This window comes from Rattus norvegicus, chromosome 16 (genome assembly GCF_021556685.1).
Source record: "Rattus norvegicus strain SHRSP/BbbUtx chromosome 16, alternate assembly SHRSP_T2T, whole genome shotgun sequence".
NCBI classification, from domain to species: Eukaryota; Metazoa; Chordata; class Mammalia; order Rodentia; family Muridae; genus Rattus; species Rattus norvegicus.
This window is the reverse complement of record NC_141549.1, coordinates 75,024,692-75,046,350: the sequence shown is the minus strand read 5'-3', so window position 1 is coordinate 75,046,350 and position 21,659 is coordinate 75,024,692. Positions and strand designations below refer to the sequence as shown.

Below are 21,659 nucleotides of genomic sequence, written 5' to 3'. Positions count from 1 at the left end.
ACAGCCGGGCTGCCTGCCTACATAACCAAATAAAACATGTCCCATTCGAAGATAATTTATCTTTAAGCTGACACTGCACCACAGAAAGGAAGTGACCTACCCTGGGGTGGCACTTGAGGGCCTGGACAGCTGCTCCGATCCCCTCGATCCAGCTGCGCATGTCTTCAGGGCTGTCTGCCTGCAAAACATCCATAACACGTACACACATTTTTTTTTTTTTTTGGCATGTGACTTCAGCTTCTAAGTCTTGGGCTCAAGTTCATAAAAATCACATCAGCGTTCAGAAGCAGCTTGGAAGCCATGTCGTCCGGTGCCTTGCCGACTTTTGAGGGCATTCTGTTCCCCTGCAAGCTCATCCTTGACTCCCAATAACTAAAACTGCTCTCAGGTAAGCTGCCCTGAAGACAGAGAGGGGTAGGACGTAGGGAACGGGCTAGTTTTCCATCTTCTCACTGAACCCATCACCCCATCTGAAAAACAGCCCAGCCCCTCCAGACTCCTAGGAAAATGAGGCTCAGAGTGCCACGGCTGTGGGTTCGAGGGTGGTCTAGACTCCACCTGCCTCACCTCTCCCATAACTGTCTGAACAGGAGACTCCTGGTTTAAATTCTACTAAAGCGAACTTCCTCTCTAGACCCTCCAAAGCGCACGCAAGCACGTGGACAGCTCCTTCCTCAAAGTACAAGCCACCTGGGTCTGTCCTGAAATTTCACCCTTGGACTGAGAACTAAGCAAACACCACCCACGGCAGAGCCCAGTGAAGCATTTCCCCTAGAAATAACCACTTAACCCCAGAAGGGGGCAGCAGCTTCTCCATGGAACGAGAAGCCGGAGGAGGCTTGGCTCCTGCAGGCAGAGTCTCTGGGCGCCACCAAGCGTTGGAAGGAAGAATGCAAGTGAACTCAGTTACAGAGAGAAACAAGACTGAGCTTTACTTCCCCCAGCACCTTCCTTCCCTTAACTGTCGTCCGCCAGAGCACAAAGCGCGCGCGCGCGCGTGTGTGTGTGTGTGTGTGTGTGTGTGTGTGTGTGTGTCCACACACTGTGCAGGCAACTGTGCTTTTCCAAACCACTCCTCTTTGAATTCTACCAGGATGAAACAGGAGCGTTTTGGTTTTCGTTGGGATTTCATGTTTCTCGTCATCCCTCAAGCTTACAATGCTATCCCTTCCCATCATCCCCGGAGCCCCTTGGTTATCCTTGTGCCACACATACCAACAAAGGCACTAGGTCAAAAAGGAGGACGAGGGCCTGTGGTGCCCGCCTCTCACACTCGCCACCTGCTAACGCATGTATGCTTACTCTTCCCTTGATGGTCCCTGGCTACTTGGCAGTCTAGTCGCTGTCCAAGAAAAAGACAGGTGCATCCCTGGTCCAAAGAAGGTAGTGAGAATTAGGTCAGGGTGAGAGCTAGCATGTTCCATAGACAGGTCTAATGGAGAACTAGGTAACTTGTGAAGTTCTGCTTTTGAATAGCACCCAGGCCTTGGGGCCCTCTATGTATTAGTAAGGTTGCTGTTTTTTCTAGTCTATGGCTAGAAGGAAGCAAATAAACCTGAAATTCTACTATCACAGACCAGCATGGAAACACACGCCTTTAATCTCAGCACTTGGGAGGCAGAGACAGATAGTTCTAGGCCAGCCTTATCTATATATTGATGTCCAGGCTAGTCAGGGCTATGTAGTGAAACCGTCTCCAAACACAATATACTTCACAGTTATGGATTTATTTAATGCCCTCCTCTTTTAACGTCATATAAATCCAAAGGATTTATATGTGATCCCCGAAGGATCACAGGCTGGGCTGGGGCTCATCGACAGAGCTTTTGCCTAACACATGCAAAACTCTGGGTTCTAGACCTAGCATCAAGCCAAAATTTAAAAAGGATCAAATAAGATAACATGTGGAGTAGAGAGAGAGTTATTTTGAATTTACAAAAAAAAAAAAAAAAGGAACAAAGAAAGCAGATTGGCAATTGATATCCTATGAAATTATAAAATATACATTTCTAAACGTTCTTCAGTAGTTTTAACCACTGCTTTACAGGGCTCTATGAGGCTGGAGTTCAATGGGAAAGAGTGCGGCTATATAAACAAGACGACCTGAGTTTGAATCTCCAGGACCTATAGAAAACCTGAGCCTATAAATGCCTATACCTCCCCAGAGAAGACAGACAGACAGATTCTGGGGGCTCACTGGCCAGCTAGCCTAGGCAAAATGCCAAGTTTCAGGTTAAGTGTGAAACTATCTCAAAAAATAAGGTACAACCACTCTGGAAATCAGTCTGGAGGTTCCTCAGAAAATTGGACATTACACTACCTGAGGACCCAGCTATACCTCTCCTGGGCATATACCCAAAAGATGCTCCAACATATAACAAGGACACATGCTCCACTATGTTCATAGCAGCCTTATTTATAATAGCCAGAAGCTGGAAAGAACCCAGATGTCACTCAGCAGAGGAATGGATACAGAAAATGTGGTACATCTACACAATGGAATATTACTCAGCTATCAAAAACAATGACTTCATGAAATTCATAGGCAAATGGATGGAACTAGAAAATATCCTGAGTGAGGTAACCCAATCACAAACAAAACAAAACAAAACAAAACAAAACAAAAAACAAACAAACAAAAAAACCCCACACACACATGGCATGCACTCACTGCTAAGGGGATATTAGCCCAAAAGCTCGAATTGCCCAAGACACAATCCACAAACCTCATGAAGCACAAGAAGAAGGAAGAGTGTGGATGCTTCATTCCTTCTTAAAGGGGGAAACAAAAATATTCATAGGAGGTGATATGGAGACAAAGTTGGAGCAGAGACTGAAGGAGCAGTCATCCAGAGCCTGCCTGCCCCACCTGGGGATCCAGCCTGGAAAGACAGCAGCTAAGAGCTCTGGCTGCTTTTCCAGAGGACCCAGATTTGATTCTCAGCCCCTACAAGATGGACAGCTGTCTGTCACTCCAGTTCCATGTGATCCAACACCCTCTGCTCGTCTCTATGGACACCAGACATGGTATGCAGGCATTCATGAGGGCAAAACACCCATACATACCAAATAAAATGATTTTAGAGACAGACATCCAGTAGAAAAAGACATGGCCATCCTCCTCTGCATATACACCACAGGCATGTGCCCCTACATATACATGAACACATACAATACATACACACAGTCATCTTAAAAATAGTATTCAAGGGGTTGGGGATCTAGCTCAGTGGTAGAGCGCTTGCCTAGGAAGCGCAAGGCCCTGGGTTCGGTCCCCAGCTCCGGAAAAAAGAACCAAAAAAAAAAAATAGTATTCAAATAGAAAAATACTGTAGATGATTCCATACTAGAAAGAAGCATTATTTCAGAGCTGGGGTCTACCCAGCCCTGGTGACTTTCTTTCTTTTCTTTTCTTTTCTTTTTTTTTTTTTTTTTTTTTTTTTTTTTTGGAGCTGGGGACCGAACCCAGGGCCTCGCGCTTGCTAGGCAAGCGCTCTACCACTGAGCTAGATCCCCGACCCCGCCCTGGTGACTTTCTAAGAAACCAAAATGTGCCCAGCACAGAGCAGATAGAGTGGAAAGTGCCACATGTCCCTTCCTCTTTCCCTGCCCTGGTCTTGTGTGCATTCTGGCTTCGATGGCAGTTCATAAGGAGAGAGGGACAAACATTTGAAATAAATTCATTCAACCTGTGACTTTACTGCAGTCCAGTGAGCTTCCGAGGGTCGGTTATGAGTCCAGTACCACACACATGCAGTGAGTTATGGCAGAGACCAATAAAAGACATCCAAGTTCTACCTCTGGTTACTGCCGTTATCCCTAAATCTCCAGCAGTCACTTCTTCCTTTGATCCCCAACTTCTTCCTTTCCCAATGAACCAATCTCATCTTTAGACTGGTGATTATATAAATTATGTGTTACATAGCTCTAGATCCTTGGTTCTCAACCTTCCTAATGCTGCAACCCTTTAAAACAGTTCCCCAGCCATAAAATTATTCATTGCTACTTCATAACTGTAATTTTGCCATTGGTATGAATCACGACGCAAATATCTGATGCGTCCAATGGAGACTCCACAAAAGAGTCATTTGATCATGACCAACCCGTTTTGGTGGTACCCTTCACCTTAGAGTCTTAGTTCACCTTATGAGAGAGACCCGTGTTCTGTATTCCAAGGACTGGAGGTCGAGTTATGCTTGGAGGCCATATGTATGCTGGCTGTTGAAACCAGAACTTTCCATAGTCAAGGTAAGTGCTAAACCACTTCAGCTGCGGCCCAGCTTTGAAATCTCATCTTGAACACTTGCTCGGAACTTAGAAATATCTACTTACTGACAAGGCTGCTTCGTCACCACCTCACCCATCTTGATGCCTGAATACTGCCTGGATCTGGACACTGACCCACCATCCAACATACCCAGTCTCCATAAGCTGGACAAAGGCAGATTTTTCTGGCGGTGGTTATATTCACTACCTTCTGTCCACTACACTGCATCCTCTATGTAGAGGTTCTCAACCTGTGGGTCGTGAGCCCTTTGGCTGTCACGTATCAGATATCCTGCCTATCAGATATTTACATTATGGTTCAGTACAGTAGCAGAATTACACTTATGAAGTAGTAACAACATGGACCACCACAGCATGAGGAACTGTATCAAAGAGTCACAGGATTAGCAAGGTCGAGGACCTACAGTTTAGGATCTGGTCATTCTGAACACAAGCAGGTCTTGCTTGAGTACCAAGTGCCTCTCAACTGGCTCCACGACTCACTGGGTTTATGATCCTGAATGTCTCCTCACGGACAGACTACAGACCAGGCACGGGAGCCAGTTAGCTAATGCTCACTAGATGTTTAAGCCTCTTTCCCTGAATCACAAAGAGTGCTATAGCATGAGAGGTGGGAGTGCAGGTGGAGCCTACAACGCAAACATCTAACATCTGAGTCATCAGAGTCTTTTCTCTGCCTTGTCTTGCCTGCTGGTCTCACTCTCCTAGATCCTGGGCATGGACAGAAGGTTCTTGTAGACTTACTATGCTTGACTGAGGGAGCAGGTCAGAAAGTCGCTTGAGTTCAGTGGACACAAACCTCTGGCCCGACAGGACACACTGTGGGAGCAAACAGAGCTCACCCAGGAAGCACGGTTATTTTTATTTAACACAAGCGACTGACACAGAAACCACGATTCCGGTTTTATTTAGAGGCGGGTATTTTTTTTTTTTTTTGCAGACTTTGTATCAAAAAATGAGCCAGTGATGCCAAGGGAATGGCATCATCTCTTTTTTTGGCCAACGACCAACCTTGAGCTCCTGAAGCAAAACGGAAGGATTTCACAAAACTCCTCCCCCTCGTTGCATGAGGTCACATCCTTCCATACTCAAAGGCCCTGCTAGTGACGCGAGTGAGCGTGACTTTAAAAATATTACATAATAACACGTGTCAACATCTCAAGGATCAGCATGGCTCGGCGAGAGCGGTGCTTTCCAAAGCGTGAGTGCAAACTATGGGTCAGAAGGATGCACATCAATGGTGATCAGTGGGCCCTAGCCGTGCGTATGCACATGTATGGAGAAAGCTCCAGATTCCACAGTCTACCTCATAGTAAGAAACCACTCTCTCTCCCATCACTACCCTCCTAGTCTGAAGGTAGGTTTTTCTCTTACTAAAGGAACACAAAAATGAACACCTCACTTGTAAAGTGTTATTTAGTAACTCGTGGTAAACATGAAATGGTAGGGTTCTTTAGAGCCTAATCCTAGGTAGCCTTAGAGCAATGTATCTTAGTTACTTTTGAACCTGTATTCTCCTTGTCTTTTCAAGATGTTTTAAGTTATATTTTCTTTTTCAGACCTGCTTTTATTTGGGGGCGGCTTTTTTTTTATTTTTCTTTTTTTCCGGAGCTGGGGACCGAACCCAGGGCCTTGCGCTTGCTAGGCAAGCGCTCTACCACTGAGCTAAATCCCCAGCCCCTCCTTTTTTTTTTTTTTTTTTAAGTTGAGGCATAATTCGTAAAAGATGACATTGCTTTGATGAGACATCTTACAACTTAGACAGGTTGTCCTTCTCTAGCCTTCCAAGAAGGGTCATTTTACTCTTTTAGACTCACTTTTAAAGTCGTGAGCACCTTCAAATGTAAAATAATGCAGAGGAAAGCCCAAGCTCACCTCATCATCGGTTTCCCTCCGAATGTGGACAATGGAAGGAACGGCCTGCCTGTTAGCATCCCGTTACTTGTAAACTGAAACGATGAAGAGACTCCGTTTTCTTTGTAAAAATCAAGGTCTAGCTAAGGTTTCCTGGTTGACTGAGAACATGAGGTGAGCTGATGTCTTAGTGCAGAACGATCTGCCTGTGTAGATTCACAGTCTGTGTACTGCTGGCTACGTGCGAGAGCTTCTACAGTTCTGTGCATGTCCCGTCGGCTCCCGTTAGTTACTGAACTCTTAGAACTGGCATTGTGACATTATAACAATTTTATAAACCTTTACAGTGCAATATGTGTTACCTTTCCGAGGCAAGCCAAAGGTATATTTCTCAAGGTTCTGCTGACTTCAGCAACATTTGATGGAGGATTATTTTTTTATACATTTGTAACAGATAGAGATGAAGTAGATTGCAGTTTGGTTTTTGTTATTTTTTTTTTTTTAATTGTAAACCATGTACCAAGTTTCTGGTCAAGACTGCATAGGGTAAGTTGAGCATGACTGCATTCTATTAACCAATGGGGGTATGCTTTCTATGCATATGGTTACATTGAAAGAAAGTTCTAAACCATAAAAAAAAAATCACTGTTTTTCAAGTTCTTGTAAGAAAGAAAGAAAGAAGAAAGGAAAGAAGGGAAGGGAGAGAGAAGAAAAGAAAGAAAAGAAAAGGAAGGGAAGAAGGGAGGAAGAAAGGAAGGAAGGAAGAAAAGAAAGGAAGAAGATCTGAAATATATATTTAGTAAGACCAGATTTTCAAACTCCTCAACATAACACATGGACACGGACTCCAGGCTGAAACAAGAATGAGATTTCTGTTGTCTTTTATGACCAGCCATTAAAGAGGTACACAGAAATAGAAAGCAATACTACTCTTAATATTTTTAGAAGGATCATAATTTCACAAGATAATTTGTTAATGTGTCATGGGTTTCGTGACGGTTTGATGCTTGGCCCAGGGAGTGGCACTATTAGAAGGTGTGGCCCTGTTGGAGTGGGAGTGACCTGGTTAGAGTAGGTGCGTCCCTGTGGGTGTGGGCTTAAGGCCCTCATCCTAGCTGCCTGGAAGCAAGTCTTCCACCAGCAGCCTTCAGATGAAGATGTAGACCTCTCAGCTCCTCCTGCACCATGCCTGCCTGGATGCTGCCATGCTCCCACCTTGATGATAATGGACTGAACCTCTGAACCTGTGAGCCAGCCCTGATTAAATGTTATCCTTATGAGAGTTGCCTTGGTCATGGTGTCTATTCACAGCAGTAAAACCCCAACTAAGACAGATTTATGGTTGTGACTTCTAAATGAATCAACAAATATGTTCCCTGTTTTTTTCATCCACTCCTCTCCAACACAGCACTCTCTTTGTCCCATGTGTTACACCTGGATTTGACCTTCCCCCATGCGTGTATTCAGGATGATGCTGGTGTTCTTCCTCCTTAGAAATTTTAGCACAGAAGGGAAGGAGTAGAGAACTGGGAAGGGCCCTGGGAAGGGCTGTCCCTCTTAGATGATACAAGGTCTTCTGAACAGTTTTGGTTGAGCCTCTTGTCTCCCCAGTTACTACCCTCTGTGCAGCATTCAGAGTATCTTCCACACAAGCACCAACATGCCAAGCATCGTCTAGGCAATGATCATCACCAAGTGTATCCCTGGATGCGCTACAAGCACAGTAAACTCAGTGCTTACCCCTGTGTCGTTGTTTGAATGAGAAACGTCCCCTGTAGGCTAGTGTGTTTGAACATTTGGTCCCCCATGTTATCTGGTCCCCCCATTGGTGACACTCGCTGTTTGTAAAGTTTAAAGAACTTTCAGGAGGCAGAGCCTTGCTGGAGGAAATACATCACTAGGGGCAGGCTTTTCCTCTCCTCTTTCTGCTTCCTGCTCCTGCTGCCATGGCATATATTTCCTGGTCTGATGGACTCAGTCCCAGTGGAACCTTACGCTAAATGAAACCCTTTCTTCCTTGTTGCTTTTGGTCATGCTGTTTTTATCACAGTAACAGAAGAGTAAGCCACCCCAGTGCTAAGCCTGCTTGCCCTCTATACTCCCAGGGAAATGACTACTGGCTGTCATCAACCAGTACAAAACTCAAGCAAGCCCAAACTCTGGGATTTATGTGTCTGTCCCTTCCCCTTCACACAACCAACTCTCGAGTCCTAGAGAGTAGACCCCTTCCATATCTCTCGAGTTCATCACTCACCCTCATCCATCTAAGATCATCCCCCCTAAGTCCTTCTGAAGGACTATCTGCCATGGCCTTCACACTGGCCTTTTTAGTCCTGCATTGTCCTTTTCTAATCCTTCGTGATACCTGGGACCAAGCAGACTTCAGGGTCATTAGAAGGGTTTGGATTGAGTTTTTCATCTCCATTTTACACATACGGAGATTCTGAATATTAAATAAGTTTTCCAAGTCCAGGAGCTGAGTCTCATTGCCCTCATCTTACCTGTGAATCTAAGGACCAGATCAAGCTTGCTAAGGGAGCAGGCAGGGCAGTGAGTCCATAGCTCCTCAGACTCCCTTGCAGCTATTTCCTTTCCTCAGACTCCCTTGCAGCTATTTCCTTTCCTAGGCCCTTGTCACAGAGCTGTTCCATTGCCTGGCCCCCCTCTTCCCATGAATCCTTTGGTCATGTATGTGATTTCAGCTGCCTGATTACTTAGCTTCAAGATCAGTTCTGTCTTACTCCATGACCCCAACCTCAGACCATGCCTAGACCCTTGACCATAGCCTATAAATATTAACCACAAGAACTAGAAACTTTCATTGAAGCACAGGCTAGACCTTGCTTCTAAATGGAGAAAATTAGATTTAAGAACGAGGTGACCCGCTCCATGATCCAGTCTCCTCTCTGACATCTCTTCCTGGACAATGTGCTTGTCCCAGTGAGAATGGCCTAAAGATACCCAAGGCCACCAGCATGGCTGCTGGCCTAAAGTAGAAAACAATGAAGACACAGACCTATTACTCAAAAAGATGGGAGATAGGCCTCATCCTTTTGTGGGAGGGATTCAGTGGGGGAAAGAGAAGAAAGGGAGAGGGATGTTTCTAAAACCCTACTTGGAAAAACTGCATATTCTAAGGCTCAGAATCCCACATCGGCCTCTCTCTGTAGGTCAGTGTACTTACTCTGTGGGCTGCTTAGGCAGCCCAGGCTAAGGACTTGGCCCTGGATGCCTTTGCCCTGCTTGGAAATCTGCCTTGCTTAGCCGCTGTGACTTCATAGAGATTGGGAGAGTTCCAGATCTCGGGGATGAGGGGAGCTCCTGGTAAGTGAACCGTCAGAGGCCAAACAATGGCTTTCTCTGTGCGGCTGCCTATGCACCTGTGCCAGCACAGGGCCCTCTGTGCTTCTGTCGGATCTGTACACAGTAATGTCCATACATAGACAGACTTATAAATACCCCTCCAGAGCAGAAGTGAAACCACCCACCAGTTCTCCTTTTCTGTGCTTAGTTAGAGCTCTGCAACCCAGTGCAGCTGCTACTTACAGAGACACGCATGCTCCGGCACAGCGGATGAACCCGCTCGTAGTATTCCAGAGTAGGGGAGCGTCTGGCTAACTAACGTCCTCCTTAAAATGAGAGGAGCCACTGACAGACTAAGGTACTAAACTGACCACTGAAGACACTAACAAGCAAAAGAGAAGACGAGGGCGCTGGAGGAAGAAGAGGCATCCACTCACACTCACAGAGATGGAACGCTGGTCTTGGGGCGGACATTTACCTGTACGTAGAACGTCCTAGAAGTGGTTATGATTTCAAACAGGTTGTCCCTCATTAAGAGATCACTAGGCAAGGAAAGAGAGACAGCATTAGACCATTACGCCAGGCATTGTGAGCACTTTTCTTTTCACGTCATTTCCTACAGCTTTCACGATCACCTACTAAAGCAACTCAAGACTTTCTCCTTCCTGTGAATAAGGAAGCCCCAGGCTCAGAGACTGTAAATGCTATGTCTGTCCAAGATACTGGAGGTAAAAACCCATTGAGTCCAAACGTGCCTCTTTTAAGGAAACTGACACCATTTCTAAAGCACCACCTACCTGCAACCCGCCCCCACCCCGCCCTCGACCTTGCCCCGCCCCTGCCCCGCCCTCCACCTTGCCCCTCCCCCAGCAGTGGCTCCACCCACAGCACTGAGTTCCTGCTGTCTCCCTCACTGTGCAGGCCCAGGGGACAAGGAGCTAAGAATGGAATCTGAAACTGAGAATAGCCAACTTTAAGATTTGCTTCCCAAGAAGCTGTTCCCCAACCTTAGCCTTCAGAGAAATGCAAATACGACTTATTTTGAGATTTCACCTCACATCAGTCAGAATGACCCACAGCAAAAAGATAACAAATGCTGAGGAAGATGTGGGGAAAGAGGAACCCTTGCTCACTAAGGGGAGGAGTGTAAGTTAGTGCAGCCACTATGGAAATCAATCCAAAGGTTCCTCAAGAAACTAAAAATAAATCCACCATATGAGCCATCTATACTACTCCTGACATACGCCCAAAGGATGCTACATCCTACCAGACAGATGCTTGCACCCCTAGGCAATCTCTGCACTACTCACGATAGCAAAAAAACAGTATCAGTCTTGAGGTCCACCAGCAGATGAATGACATACAATAGAATTTGCTTAGTTGTAAAGAAAAATGAAGGCATTGGCTTAGGGTTTAAGAATACTTCTTCCTGCTCTCCTAAAGGACCCGAGTTCAATTCCCAGCACCCATATCAGGAGACTCACAACCAGTAACTCCAATTTCAGGGGCTCTGACACCTGGCAAGATGGCTCAGCAGGTAAAGGGCCTGGCTAACTGCTACCTGGTCTGACATGGCAGAGGGAAAGAACCAACTACCACAAGTTGTCTTCAGACCTCCAGACCCACACACGTGCGCATGCACCCACACGTATGGATGATAAATCAATAAGGAAATAACTGACCACAAAAGTGTTGAGAGAGAACCATGAAGGGGAAAAAAAGAAGTTGTAATGGGTGTGGGGGGGCGGGGGGGCAGGTAGGGATGACTATGAACAAAGAGTCAGGGACAAGGGTCTGGTACGATAACACCTATTCCTCTGTATGTTTGTGTAAAATAAATTTAAAATTGGTTTTCTTCATTGGGGAAAAAAAAGATCTGCTTCTGGGGCTAGGGTGTAGCTTAGTGATGGTGTGCCCAACAGCAAACAAACAAACAAAAATAACAAGCTTCATGGACAGACAGACAGGCAGGCAGGCAGGCAGGCAGGCAGGTAGGCCAGGAATTTGATGGAGATTAGGGAGGGAGATATGGGAGGGTTTGGAGGGAGAAAGGGAAAGGGAGAAATTTAATCAAATTATAGTCTCAAAGAGGAAAGGAAACGAATAAGAAGAAAAGAGAACAAAAGAAAGAAGAAAAACGGGCTGGAGAGATGGCTCAGTGGTTAAGAGCACCCAACTGCTCTTCCAGAGGTCACGAGTTCAATTCCCAGCAACCACATGGTGGCTCACAACCATCTGTAAAGAGTTCTGATGCCCTCTTCTGGTGTATCTGAAGACAGCTACAGTGTACTTATATATAATAAATAAATAAATCTTTAAAAAAAAAAAAAAAGAAAGAAAGAAAGAAGAAAAACAAGCTTCAGTCTGGGTGTGGCTTTTAGAAGAGAAGTCCTGGCTCCTGCAAGGCTGAGGGCAAGGGGCAGGTGGTGTTGACACAATACCAAATGGGCCGAAGTTGTCTACTATGATCAGGGCCAGCCGTGTGCATCCAGTCATTGTGGGGACTATGTAAGGAGTAAAGACCCAATTACTACCAAGAGAAGCACCTGAGGAAGCAAGACCAGATGCAGGTAAGGCGGCATTCCATGCCAACGGAGAGCCCTTGTGCCAAGGAAGGGCTGTTCCTAGGCAGAAGTGTCTTAGAGAATGAAAACACAGAGTGCCATACCCTCTGGGCAGAGGAGGGACATGTCTTAAGGCAAGGTAGTGTACACAGACCTGGCCTGAACACCATGATGAGAAAAGGTCTTTGGAACGTGGACAATAAATGTCAGTCCTTGAGTGTGAAATGAAGACAAAAAAGATGCTTACTGAGCTGACCCATAAAGCCATCAAGAGCAGCTTGAACCACACAGATCCCTCCAAATACATCCTACCAACTATTACTCCTGCTTGCTCAGCTTCTGAGTAGGGACAGCTCTGTTCTGGGATTGTGCTGAATAGTTTTATGTTAACTTGACACAAGCTAAAGCCATCTGAGAGGTGGGAACCTCAATTCAGAAGATGCCTCCCTAAGATTAGGCTGGAGGCAAGTCTGCAAGGCATTTTCTCAATGGGTGATTTATGGAGCCCATCGTGGGTGGTGCCACTCCTGGGCAGGTGGTCCTGGGTTCCGTAAGAAAGCAGGCTGAGCAAGCCATGATGAACAAGGCAGTAAGTAGCACCCCTCCATGGCCTCTGCGTCAGCCCCTGCCTGTTTGGGTTTCTGTCCTGACGTCCTTCAATAATAAACAATGACTTGGAAGCAAGTGTAAGCCAAGTAAGTCCTTTCCTTCCAAGCTCCACTTTGGCCATTGCGTCTTGAAGCAGCAAAAGGAAACCTAACTACCATAGTGCTAAATGTTCTAACCTTCTAGATTATTCATGCAAATGCAAGAAGTCCCAGAGTCCACTGAGGAGGTGAAATCAACCAAGGAGGGAGCCCTCCCCACCTTCCATCCACTGCCCCAGCTGCATGCTGTTTTCAACGGCATCCAGTTCAACAGCCATCATTGCTGACAGCTGTCCTGAATTCCCCCGAAGGTCCCAGAGAGGTGACACCGCCTAACAGAGCTGAGGCCGCAAAGCCACAGCCTTCCCCATGCACTTCACCTCTCCACTCAAGTCCAGTGTGACTCGGGTAGAGTTAGAGGTAGGGGGAGTTTTCAAGAGTCTCAGGCTAACCACTACCCCACCTCTCCAAGCTGCCCTAGCATGTCCATTCGAGTAGCTTCTTCTCTACACGGGCCCTCCAGGGTCAGGGGGCAATTGGGCATCTCTCATGATCCAGTCATGCTGAGTTCTGCCCCCTAGAGCCACACTTGGGGCAATGTCTACAGCTACTTTCACAAAATGCAAATTATCCCTAGGGCCCTCTCCAGTCCTCTGCGCCCACCGCCCCCCAACTGCTATCTGAAGCTCAGAACAGCATTTCTACCCCGATTCACTGGGTCACACAGCATGTGTGCTTATGAAGGGCTGTGCTATGCTTTCACAGGAGAGCAGGATGCCTACTGTTGATAGATCCCCTTCTGACCTACAGAAAGGAGAGATACAAACATACAATCTGGACGGACTACAAACTCATGGCCAAAAAGATATGCTTGGGGTCTACTGAGACTCATTTCTGAATTTAGGAATGGGGATGGGGCGGTCTCCTGTCAAGTCCTGGATCCTACACAGTGCTCTCAGAAGGTGCCTCTCCTAGTGGAAAGAGGAACGAAATAAAAATACTTGTTCTGCCTGTCAAGTGGTAGCAACAGGGGATGCTATGAGTCACCCCTGTGTTAATGGGGACATCAAGAACAAAGGAGGAAAGGCCTGAGAAATTCAGACAAGGGCAAGTGTGAAGCCAGGGGAAGGCCCTGGTCTCTCTCTGATCCCCATCATCCTGACACCCAGGGCCTGACACCTGACTCTACCCTTGAGAGATACCTAAGTGCCACTCTCTGCTGTCACCAGAAGTTAGCACATAGGCATCATGGGAGCAAGAATGGGGAAATGGGAAGAGGGCACTTTGTCCAGTGCGATCTTAACCCTGGATCAGCTACGAGGCACTAAGTCGGTGGTTCTATACCTTCCTAATGCTATGGCTCTTTAATACATGGTGTGGTGACTGCAACCATAAAATTATTCTCACTGCTACTTTGTAACTGTCATTTTGGTACTGTCATGAATCATAATGTAAATATCTCTGTTTCTGAAGGTCTTAGGCAACCCCTGTGAAACGGTAATTTGATACCCCCAAAGGGACTGTGACCCTCAGGTTGAAAGCCACTACTCTCTAGGGAAGGCTCTTCAACAGAGCTCCCAAAAGTGTAGCCAATGAAGATTCCAAGATGAACAGAGGCTCTCCTCAAAATGAAGAAGAAGAGGCAATTACCCGGACTTGACCAGACACTCGTGAGTCTTGAGAACATCCTTGAGTGGTATGGTGCGCAGAGGCTCTCTATCCTGATGGGAAAGACGGAAGATGGGCAGGTGAGCTGTGCACACGGCCCAGTGACCCACGCCAGTTCACCAACACCCCTCTCTCAGAGTATTGGCTAAAACCGAATCCGGGGAAGAGCCCCAAAGCGGCTCACCGCACAGACGCTGGCAGCCATCCGGGCCCTTTTATAATCACATTATAAAGAGACGCAGGTTGGACAGAGATAAGACAAGAAGTGGCTTGGAAGTCTACATGGGCCTGGCTTCCACTCATGCTCACTCTCTGTTTCTCAGACCTCTCAGGAGGGACCCGAACCCTCTACCTACCTGCTCGCACTTGAAGTAGCAGATGGTAAAGTCATCGAGGGCAAAGAAGCGCCGTTTCCAACTCTTCCGCTGAAAGGAAAAACAAGGAGTCAAACCATCAAGGACAGGTCTCCAGAGCCGGGACTGGCACTGTCACAGAAAATGCCCAGACACCATGGAAGCCAGGCTGCCATCTTCAGCAGGGACAAAGAACAGGAACAATTGGAGTATGAAGTCAGTGAAAGGCCTAGGCCTCCATCTGAGCTCCCATCTTCCCAGGGACCAAGCACCTAATGCCTGAAGAGCACCTGAAGGTCCTTCTCTGCTGCCACCGGAAGCTTCTACTGTGCCAGCTAGTTTTAAATCAACTTGACACAGTCTGAGAGGAGGGAACCTCAATTGAGAAAATGCCTTCATAAGATGGGGCTACAGGCAAGCCTTCTGGGGGACTAATGGCCAGTTCCGAGTGGCAGTTAGCACAGAGGGGTACAGCTCCTCCTCTCACCGTCCTCTGCTCCATCCGTGCTCTCTGGGTCCCAGGGGCATCAGAACCCCAGCGTGGCCCCCATGCTGGCACTCACCACGTTCCCTTGCTTCACACAGTAGCCACTCTTAATAAGAGAAGGCCCGCTGGGGGGACGGCAGCCTGACGTGGGGACGTAGCTCTGAGACCTTCGCAGGAAGGCGTGAGTCCCTGGCTCGCTCCCTTCCGGCCCATCCCCACCATTCTACGAGGAAACAGAGGCACTGTTAACACCCCGGCCACTCCCCTGCGCAGACCAGCCCCTCCCAACCTCCCCGCCACACCTCTGGCTTTTTCGGTACAATGTCAAAGAACTAAGAACCGACTTTGACTCCAACTAGTCTGTGCTCTACTGAGTGTTTTCCCGAAGAACAACAATGGCTAAGAAGAAGAGGAGGAAGAGGAAGGAGGCAACACAGAACCGTAGAAGGCACAAGCACACAGACAGGGCTGCAGACTTTTACCCCACTGCCTCCCTCAGCCCCACTGCCTTTACATTTTATGAGTGCTCACTGCCTGGGTCTTAAGCAAAAGCACAGAGGCCGCACATCCTCAAGATGTCATGGCCCCAACCTCTACCTTGGCACCGACCACATCCACCCTGCACTGAATCGCCCGGGTCATCTTCTTCACTAGCTCCCCCATTCTAATGCTTTGGGCTGGTCCTTGGGCACAATGGACATGTCTTCACTGTCCCTGCACGGCACCCCTAGGCAATGGCACCTGGCTGATGGGTGTCTGCACCACCACTCCCCCGATGATCTCAGTCTTGTAGGCCACCTGCGGTTTCTTCTCTAGGGTGGGAGGAGCTGTCAGGTTTTTGAGAACTTCTGTGGCCACGGGTACCGTCCCAGCCTTGGGTACCTAGGAAGAACGGTGATATGGTCAGCAAAAAATAGAAAGCTTAGGAAGAGCTCGGAACCACAAACAGGATGTGGGGAGAAATGGAAAGCTAATTTACTAAACTATGGTGAGAACACTCTTCTCCCCAGCTCTTTCATGAATATCCAAACCCAAATATGAGGAACTCTCTCACACAGACACACACACGCACACACACACATACACACACACGCATACACACACACATACACACACACATACACACACACATACATACACACATACACACACATACACACACATACATACACACATACACACACATACACACACATACACACACACATACACACATACACACATACATACACACACATACATACACATACACACACATACATATACATACACACACATACACACATACACACATACACACACACATACATACACACATACACACACATACACACACATACATACACACACATACACACACATACACACACATACACACACATACACACACACATACACACACACATACACACACACATACACACACATACACACACATACACACATACATACACACACATACACACATACACACACACATACACATACACATACACATACACACACACAGAAAGATACTTCCTGTAAATTATACACATATACACATAATACAATAACACACAAGGGCATATACTTATATGTACACATACATATACACACACACATATACATGACACATCAAACACATACATATATATATACACGCATATATATATAGATAAATATACTATATACATACATTCACAAACACAGGCATATATACAGACATACACAGACACAGACATATATACACATACACATATATGCATATACACATATATGCATATACACATATACACACAGGCACCTATATACACATACACATACATATACATGCATATAGATATATATATACATGTACACATATATCCACACATACACACAAAGATACACATAACACATAAGCATATATATGCATCATATACATACATGTAGATATACACACATATACACATACACACATAGATACACATGCACACACCCTATACACACATATATACACACAAACACATACACACATATGTATATCACACATATACATACGCACACAAGCACAACACACACATACAAATACATAAACATACACACAGAATAAACTTACTGCATGCCTATAGGATGAGCTAACCCTGGTTAGAAAGCGAAAAATAGACATGAGCCCTATCCTATTGACAGTCACATATATCCTAGTATTTAGACTGAACAAAAAATTCTCAGCAAAACAAGGAGCCAGAAAAAATGAACAGGGCATGGTAGAATATATACATGTGTATATGTGCATGTGTGCACGTGTGTGTACACAGACATGCGCACACATGACATGCTCACACACACCTATATCCTGCCACCACCTTTTCAAATCAGCCCAGCAATTCACCCTTCTCCTCTCCTTCAGTGGCCTGACGTGTAGCAGTCCATAACATGGCCCAGCCAGTGCCAAGGAGAGTGTTCAGCTCCCCGCTGTGTCCTCTTAGCTCGGGAGCACGGATTTTCTCAATTTACATATAAGGTACACACAGATCATTTATGGTGTGTCCTTTACTCCTAAGATAATAACTACCACTACCTCTGCAAGTCACCCTTGTTAATTCTCTGTGGGTATCTGAGGTAGCAGGCCATACCCACAGCCCAGAGACAGCACACAGGGAGACCTGTCATCCACCAGCCTTGCCTTACCCTCTCGATATGCAGGGTTACCAGAACAGTAAACAGTTGTCACTCAACTTAAATAGCTACCATTTACCCTGCTTGGCTCCAACAACACAGATGCTACTACTAGTCGTTGGAACCCTATGGTTTCTGGAAGAACAATTTGTCCTGGAGATGGGCATTTTAATTCAAAGTCATGGCAAGACCAGCACTTCTGATTTGTACAACACAGAATTTCTGTTTTCAGCAACTGTGATAGACCAGACTCTGTCTTGCTGAATTTCGTCTTGCCCTTTCCCCCCAAAGCAGTTTCGCTACCGTTACTAAACATTCGCCGTGTTAGATGCTTGGTCCCCAGCACGCAGCGCTATTGGGAGGCAGGGGAACTTTGCAGAGATGGCGCAGAGTGGGAAAGTTGGGTCCCTGGGCATATGCCTTTTGTGGGGATATTGGGACCCCAGTGCTTTCTTGTTCTGTTCTCTGCTTCCCAACCACTAGGAGATGAACAAGTTTCCCACACCACATGCTCCACCTTAATATTCGGCCTCACCACAGCTCCAAAACAACAGGGATAAAGCCCATGAGCTACACAAACAAAAACCACGATCGGTAATTAACCTTTCCTTCTTATAACTTGATTGTTTCAAGCAGGTTATCACAGTGCTGGGAAGCTAACACATTTTTTTTTCCTTCCTTTCTTTCTTTGTTTTAAAAATATTTCTATGGAATAGGAAATAGAATCTTCATTAGCCAAGTCCTGGAAAAAGAGAGTACTTAACACATCCATGAACAAGTTTCAAAGTTCACAAAGCTCTTAAACAGAAGACATTTCCAGGCCCAACTAAGAATATCCCCCAAACTGGAAAGAAATAGACCTGAGTTCCTCCTCGTTGGCTTTCCCCATCCTTCTTCCTCTTGTCAGTAATCCCTTTTCCAACACTACAGCCATGAATCAGCATCCCACAATTACCCAGATCATGGCTGACAGAAGCCCTCCTAGGAAGCACAAAAAGAGACACCCCATAAACTTCCTCTTGAACTCGATTCAAACTCAAACTCTCAAGTTCACTTGTAGTTGTTAGCCAATAGCCAAGCAGAGGTTAGAGAGAACCAGATCTTCACAGGCCCTGAGGTGAATCCCTGCTGCCTTCTGAGCTCTGCCCCTTCCCTACTGAGGTCAAGAGCCTGGACACCCCACTTTCCCTACCAGAAAGGACACAAGGTATACTTACAGTGATCTTGCTGGCTTGGTTCAAGGCTTCTACCCAGTCCTTCAGATCTTTCTGGTCATTGGCTTGAAGAAAATATCTCTGAGACAGAGCATTGATAACTATCAAAGCAACAGGGAAGGAAAAAGAAGGTACTGGGTCAGAATTGGGAGACCACAAGAGCCCAGAAAGTTACGGTGTCTGAGGTGACAAGATCCATGAAGGCCATTCAGAAGATCAAGAACCAGTCCATGGGGTTAAGTCACTTGCATAGTCAGAAGCAGCAGAACCCAGCAACTCACTGGGTGACCAGAATGACACTGGCATTAACGGTGGCCACCAGTAAGACACTGGAAGCACAGGCTTGCTGGTGCATTTAGTTGGGACCCTGGGGCTTGCTTCTACCGGTATGATCTTGTCTGGGGAGATGGGAAATGGAACAACACTTGCTTGAGACCTTGACCTCATTTCAACCTGCTCTTTCCTCTGGGCATTTCCTTAGTCAACAGCTTACCTCGATTGATTGATTGATTGATTGATTGATTGATTGATTGATGGATGGATGAATGGATATTATTATCACTAATAGAACTTTAGATAAGCTGACCACAAAATTTGAAGAGTCATTTCTAAACTTAAGCAATGATATTTGGAAGAAAACAGGAAAAAAAAAAGAGTGCCAACCTGAAGTTGGGAAAAGGGAGTTACTTCGTCCCTCTGGCCTAAGTCTGAAGTCAAGAAGCCGTTGCAGAGCAGAAAAAGAACTCGCTGTTTTCATTCCCATAACGAATATTTATTGAGGACCCACTATGTGCCAGCAGCCAGCTTATGTGCTGAGAACGTGCAGTGACAAAGCAGGAAGTGACTTTGCCTCCCTGAATCTCCTGTTCAGAGCCTCCCTGGACACAGAATTTGCTTAGAGTGAGGGTAGTCTCAGTGACTGAGCGGTTTCACTGACTAACCACAGACAGGCCTTGATGGAGTGGCTCTGCACCTTCACCACCCTCATCTCCCTACTGCAACTCATTTGGCAATCTTGAGACTCTCAATATGCCTTCCTTCATTTTAATTCTTCCCTGCCTTTCCCCAATTTCTCAGACCTTATCGTGTCCTGAGTACATCACTGCTCGATTCTAAAGGGAAGGCTCCCAGAAACTTCTCTGAGATGCTTCCTATCCACCTTAAAGAGCAACACAGCTCAGCTCATAATCTCAGCACATTGGAGTCTGGGTGCAACAGAGGCAAAATGCCAGGCCAGCTTTGGCATGGGAGATTGGGGAGAAAAAGAAGGGGGGCTGGAGAGATGGCTCAGTGGTTAGGAGCACTGACTGCTCTTCCCTAGGTCCTGAGTTCAAATCCCAGCAACCACATGGTGGCTCACAACCATCTGCAATGATATCCGATGACCTCATCTGGTGTGTCTGAAGAAGGCGACAGTGTACTCACATACATAAAATAAATAAATCTTTAAAAAAAAAAAAAAAAGAAGGGGAAGGAGGACGAGAAAGAAAGTCAGGAAACAGACAGTCAACAGAGGCCAGCCTGGCTAAAATACTGCTGTCCCCTGTGTGCCTCATCGCAAGGTATTAAAAATCTTTGCTGGGGTACTACTCGGTACCCAGACCGCACTGTCCTCTAAGATATGCAGACATATAGGATACAATTCCCATGCGATCACAAGGTTGTCTTCCACCAAAAAGAAGTTAACACAAGTCTGTGGAGAAAACCCACTGTGGCCCAGTACTTACCGAAGCAGAATGGAGTTTTAGGCTTCTGCTTTGGGGTAGCTATGCTCACCTATATGAAATAAAAACAAAAAGGGAGGTCAATGTGTTGCCATCCGTGGGGGAAATGTTTGCCTTGAAAATATTTCATACATAAAAAGAGCATATCAAATACATGTATAGTTGAAGACCAAGAATTGAGAGTCTTGCCTCCATCCCTTAAAAAATGGGCATGACCAGTTCTATTCCTGAGAGCAGGGCTTCTCGCCCTTCCTGACGCAGCAACCCTTTTTAATGTGCAGCTCTTCCTGTTGTGGTGACAACAAGTTCATTTCATTGCTACTTCATAACTGTAATTTTGCTACTGTAATGAATCATAATATAAGTATCTGATATGCTTGATGGTGATAAGTGACCCCCGTGAAAGGGACATCTGACTCCCAGAGGGGGTCGCAGCCCTCAGGTTGAGAAACACTGTCTTAGATGCTCACTATAAACATCCATGGCAGAATTTCTACCATCCACGTAACTGGTACCCTGATGCCTGTATTAACTTTTGTCTCTGCAAGAACACTCTAAAAGCCACTGAGGTCCAGACAAGATTTTCTCTGAGCCACAAGATCTAGCAGAGTCCCATTCATTCTAGCAGGTTTCTACTATGCTCTCAAGAGCTAACCCCCTTTTCCCAGAACTGTCTCCCAACATAAGGTACTTAGGGCATACAGACTCTGATCAAAGCAGAGGGGAACGGCAGGCACTCCTGCATTTAGATATGCTGTCCAAAGGCCTAGTTATCTATGCTGGCCATGAGCAAAGGCAACTCTGTAGCAGCCCAGAGAGCAGCCGACAGATGGGTGAGCTCACCTGGATATACTCAAGAGCAGGGCCTGTGAAGACAGGGACACTGGTGTACTCTCCCTAGGTTTTACAGTCCTGCTC

At 46.2% G+C, this 21,659-nt stretch overlaps 2 protein-coding genes and 1 long non-coding RNA gene across 6 annotated transcripts in view; 1 reads left to right on the top strand and 2 right to left on the bottom strand.

Annotated features, from left to right (window-relative positions):
- Erich1 (glutamate-rich 1) overlaps positions 1-21,659 on the bottom strand; it is a gene marked incomplete at its 5' end in the record, with an annotated part of 52,793,804 nt that overhangs the window by 8,618,013 nt on the left and 44,154,132 nt on the right.
- Plekha2 (pleckstrin homology domain containing A2) overlaps positions 1-21,659 on the bottom strand; it is a 62,737-nt gene that overhangs the window by 4,761 nt on the left and 36,317 nt on the right. For 4 of the 5 annotated variants that reach the window (XM_087589116.1, NM_001427342.2, XM_087589117.1 and 1 more), the window contains exons 4-11: positions 20,745-20,793; positions 19,021-19,118; positions 15,905-16,045; positions 15,240-15,386; positions 14,680-14,748; positions 14,306-14,376; positions 9,923-9,986; positions 101-178 (exon numbers count right to left, since the gene is read on the bottom strand). In XM_087589116.1, the coding sequence (XP_087445242.1) occupies positions 101-178; positions 9,923-9,986; positions 14,306-14,376; positions 14,680-14,748; positions 15,240-15,386; positions 15,905-16,045; positions 19,021-19,118; positions 20,745-20,793 (717 nt within the window). Of the gene's footprint in view, positions 1-100; positions 179-5,957; positions 6,994-9,922; positions 9,987-14,305; positions 14,377-14,679; positions 14,749-15,239; positions 15,387-15,904; positions 16,046-19,020; positions 19,119-20,744; positions 20,794-21,659 lie in introns of those variants that run through there. The other variant, XM_087589119.1, reaches the window with a different exon arrangement.
- On the top strand, positions 271-1,574 carry LOC134482519 (uncharacterized). Its single transcript, XR_015640437.1, has 2 exons — positions 271-388; positions 591-1,574. It is a non-coding gene; the product is annotated as an uncharacterized LOC134482519 (long non-coding RNA).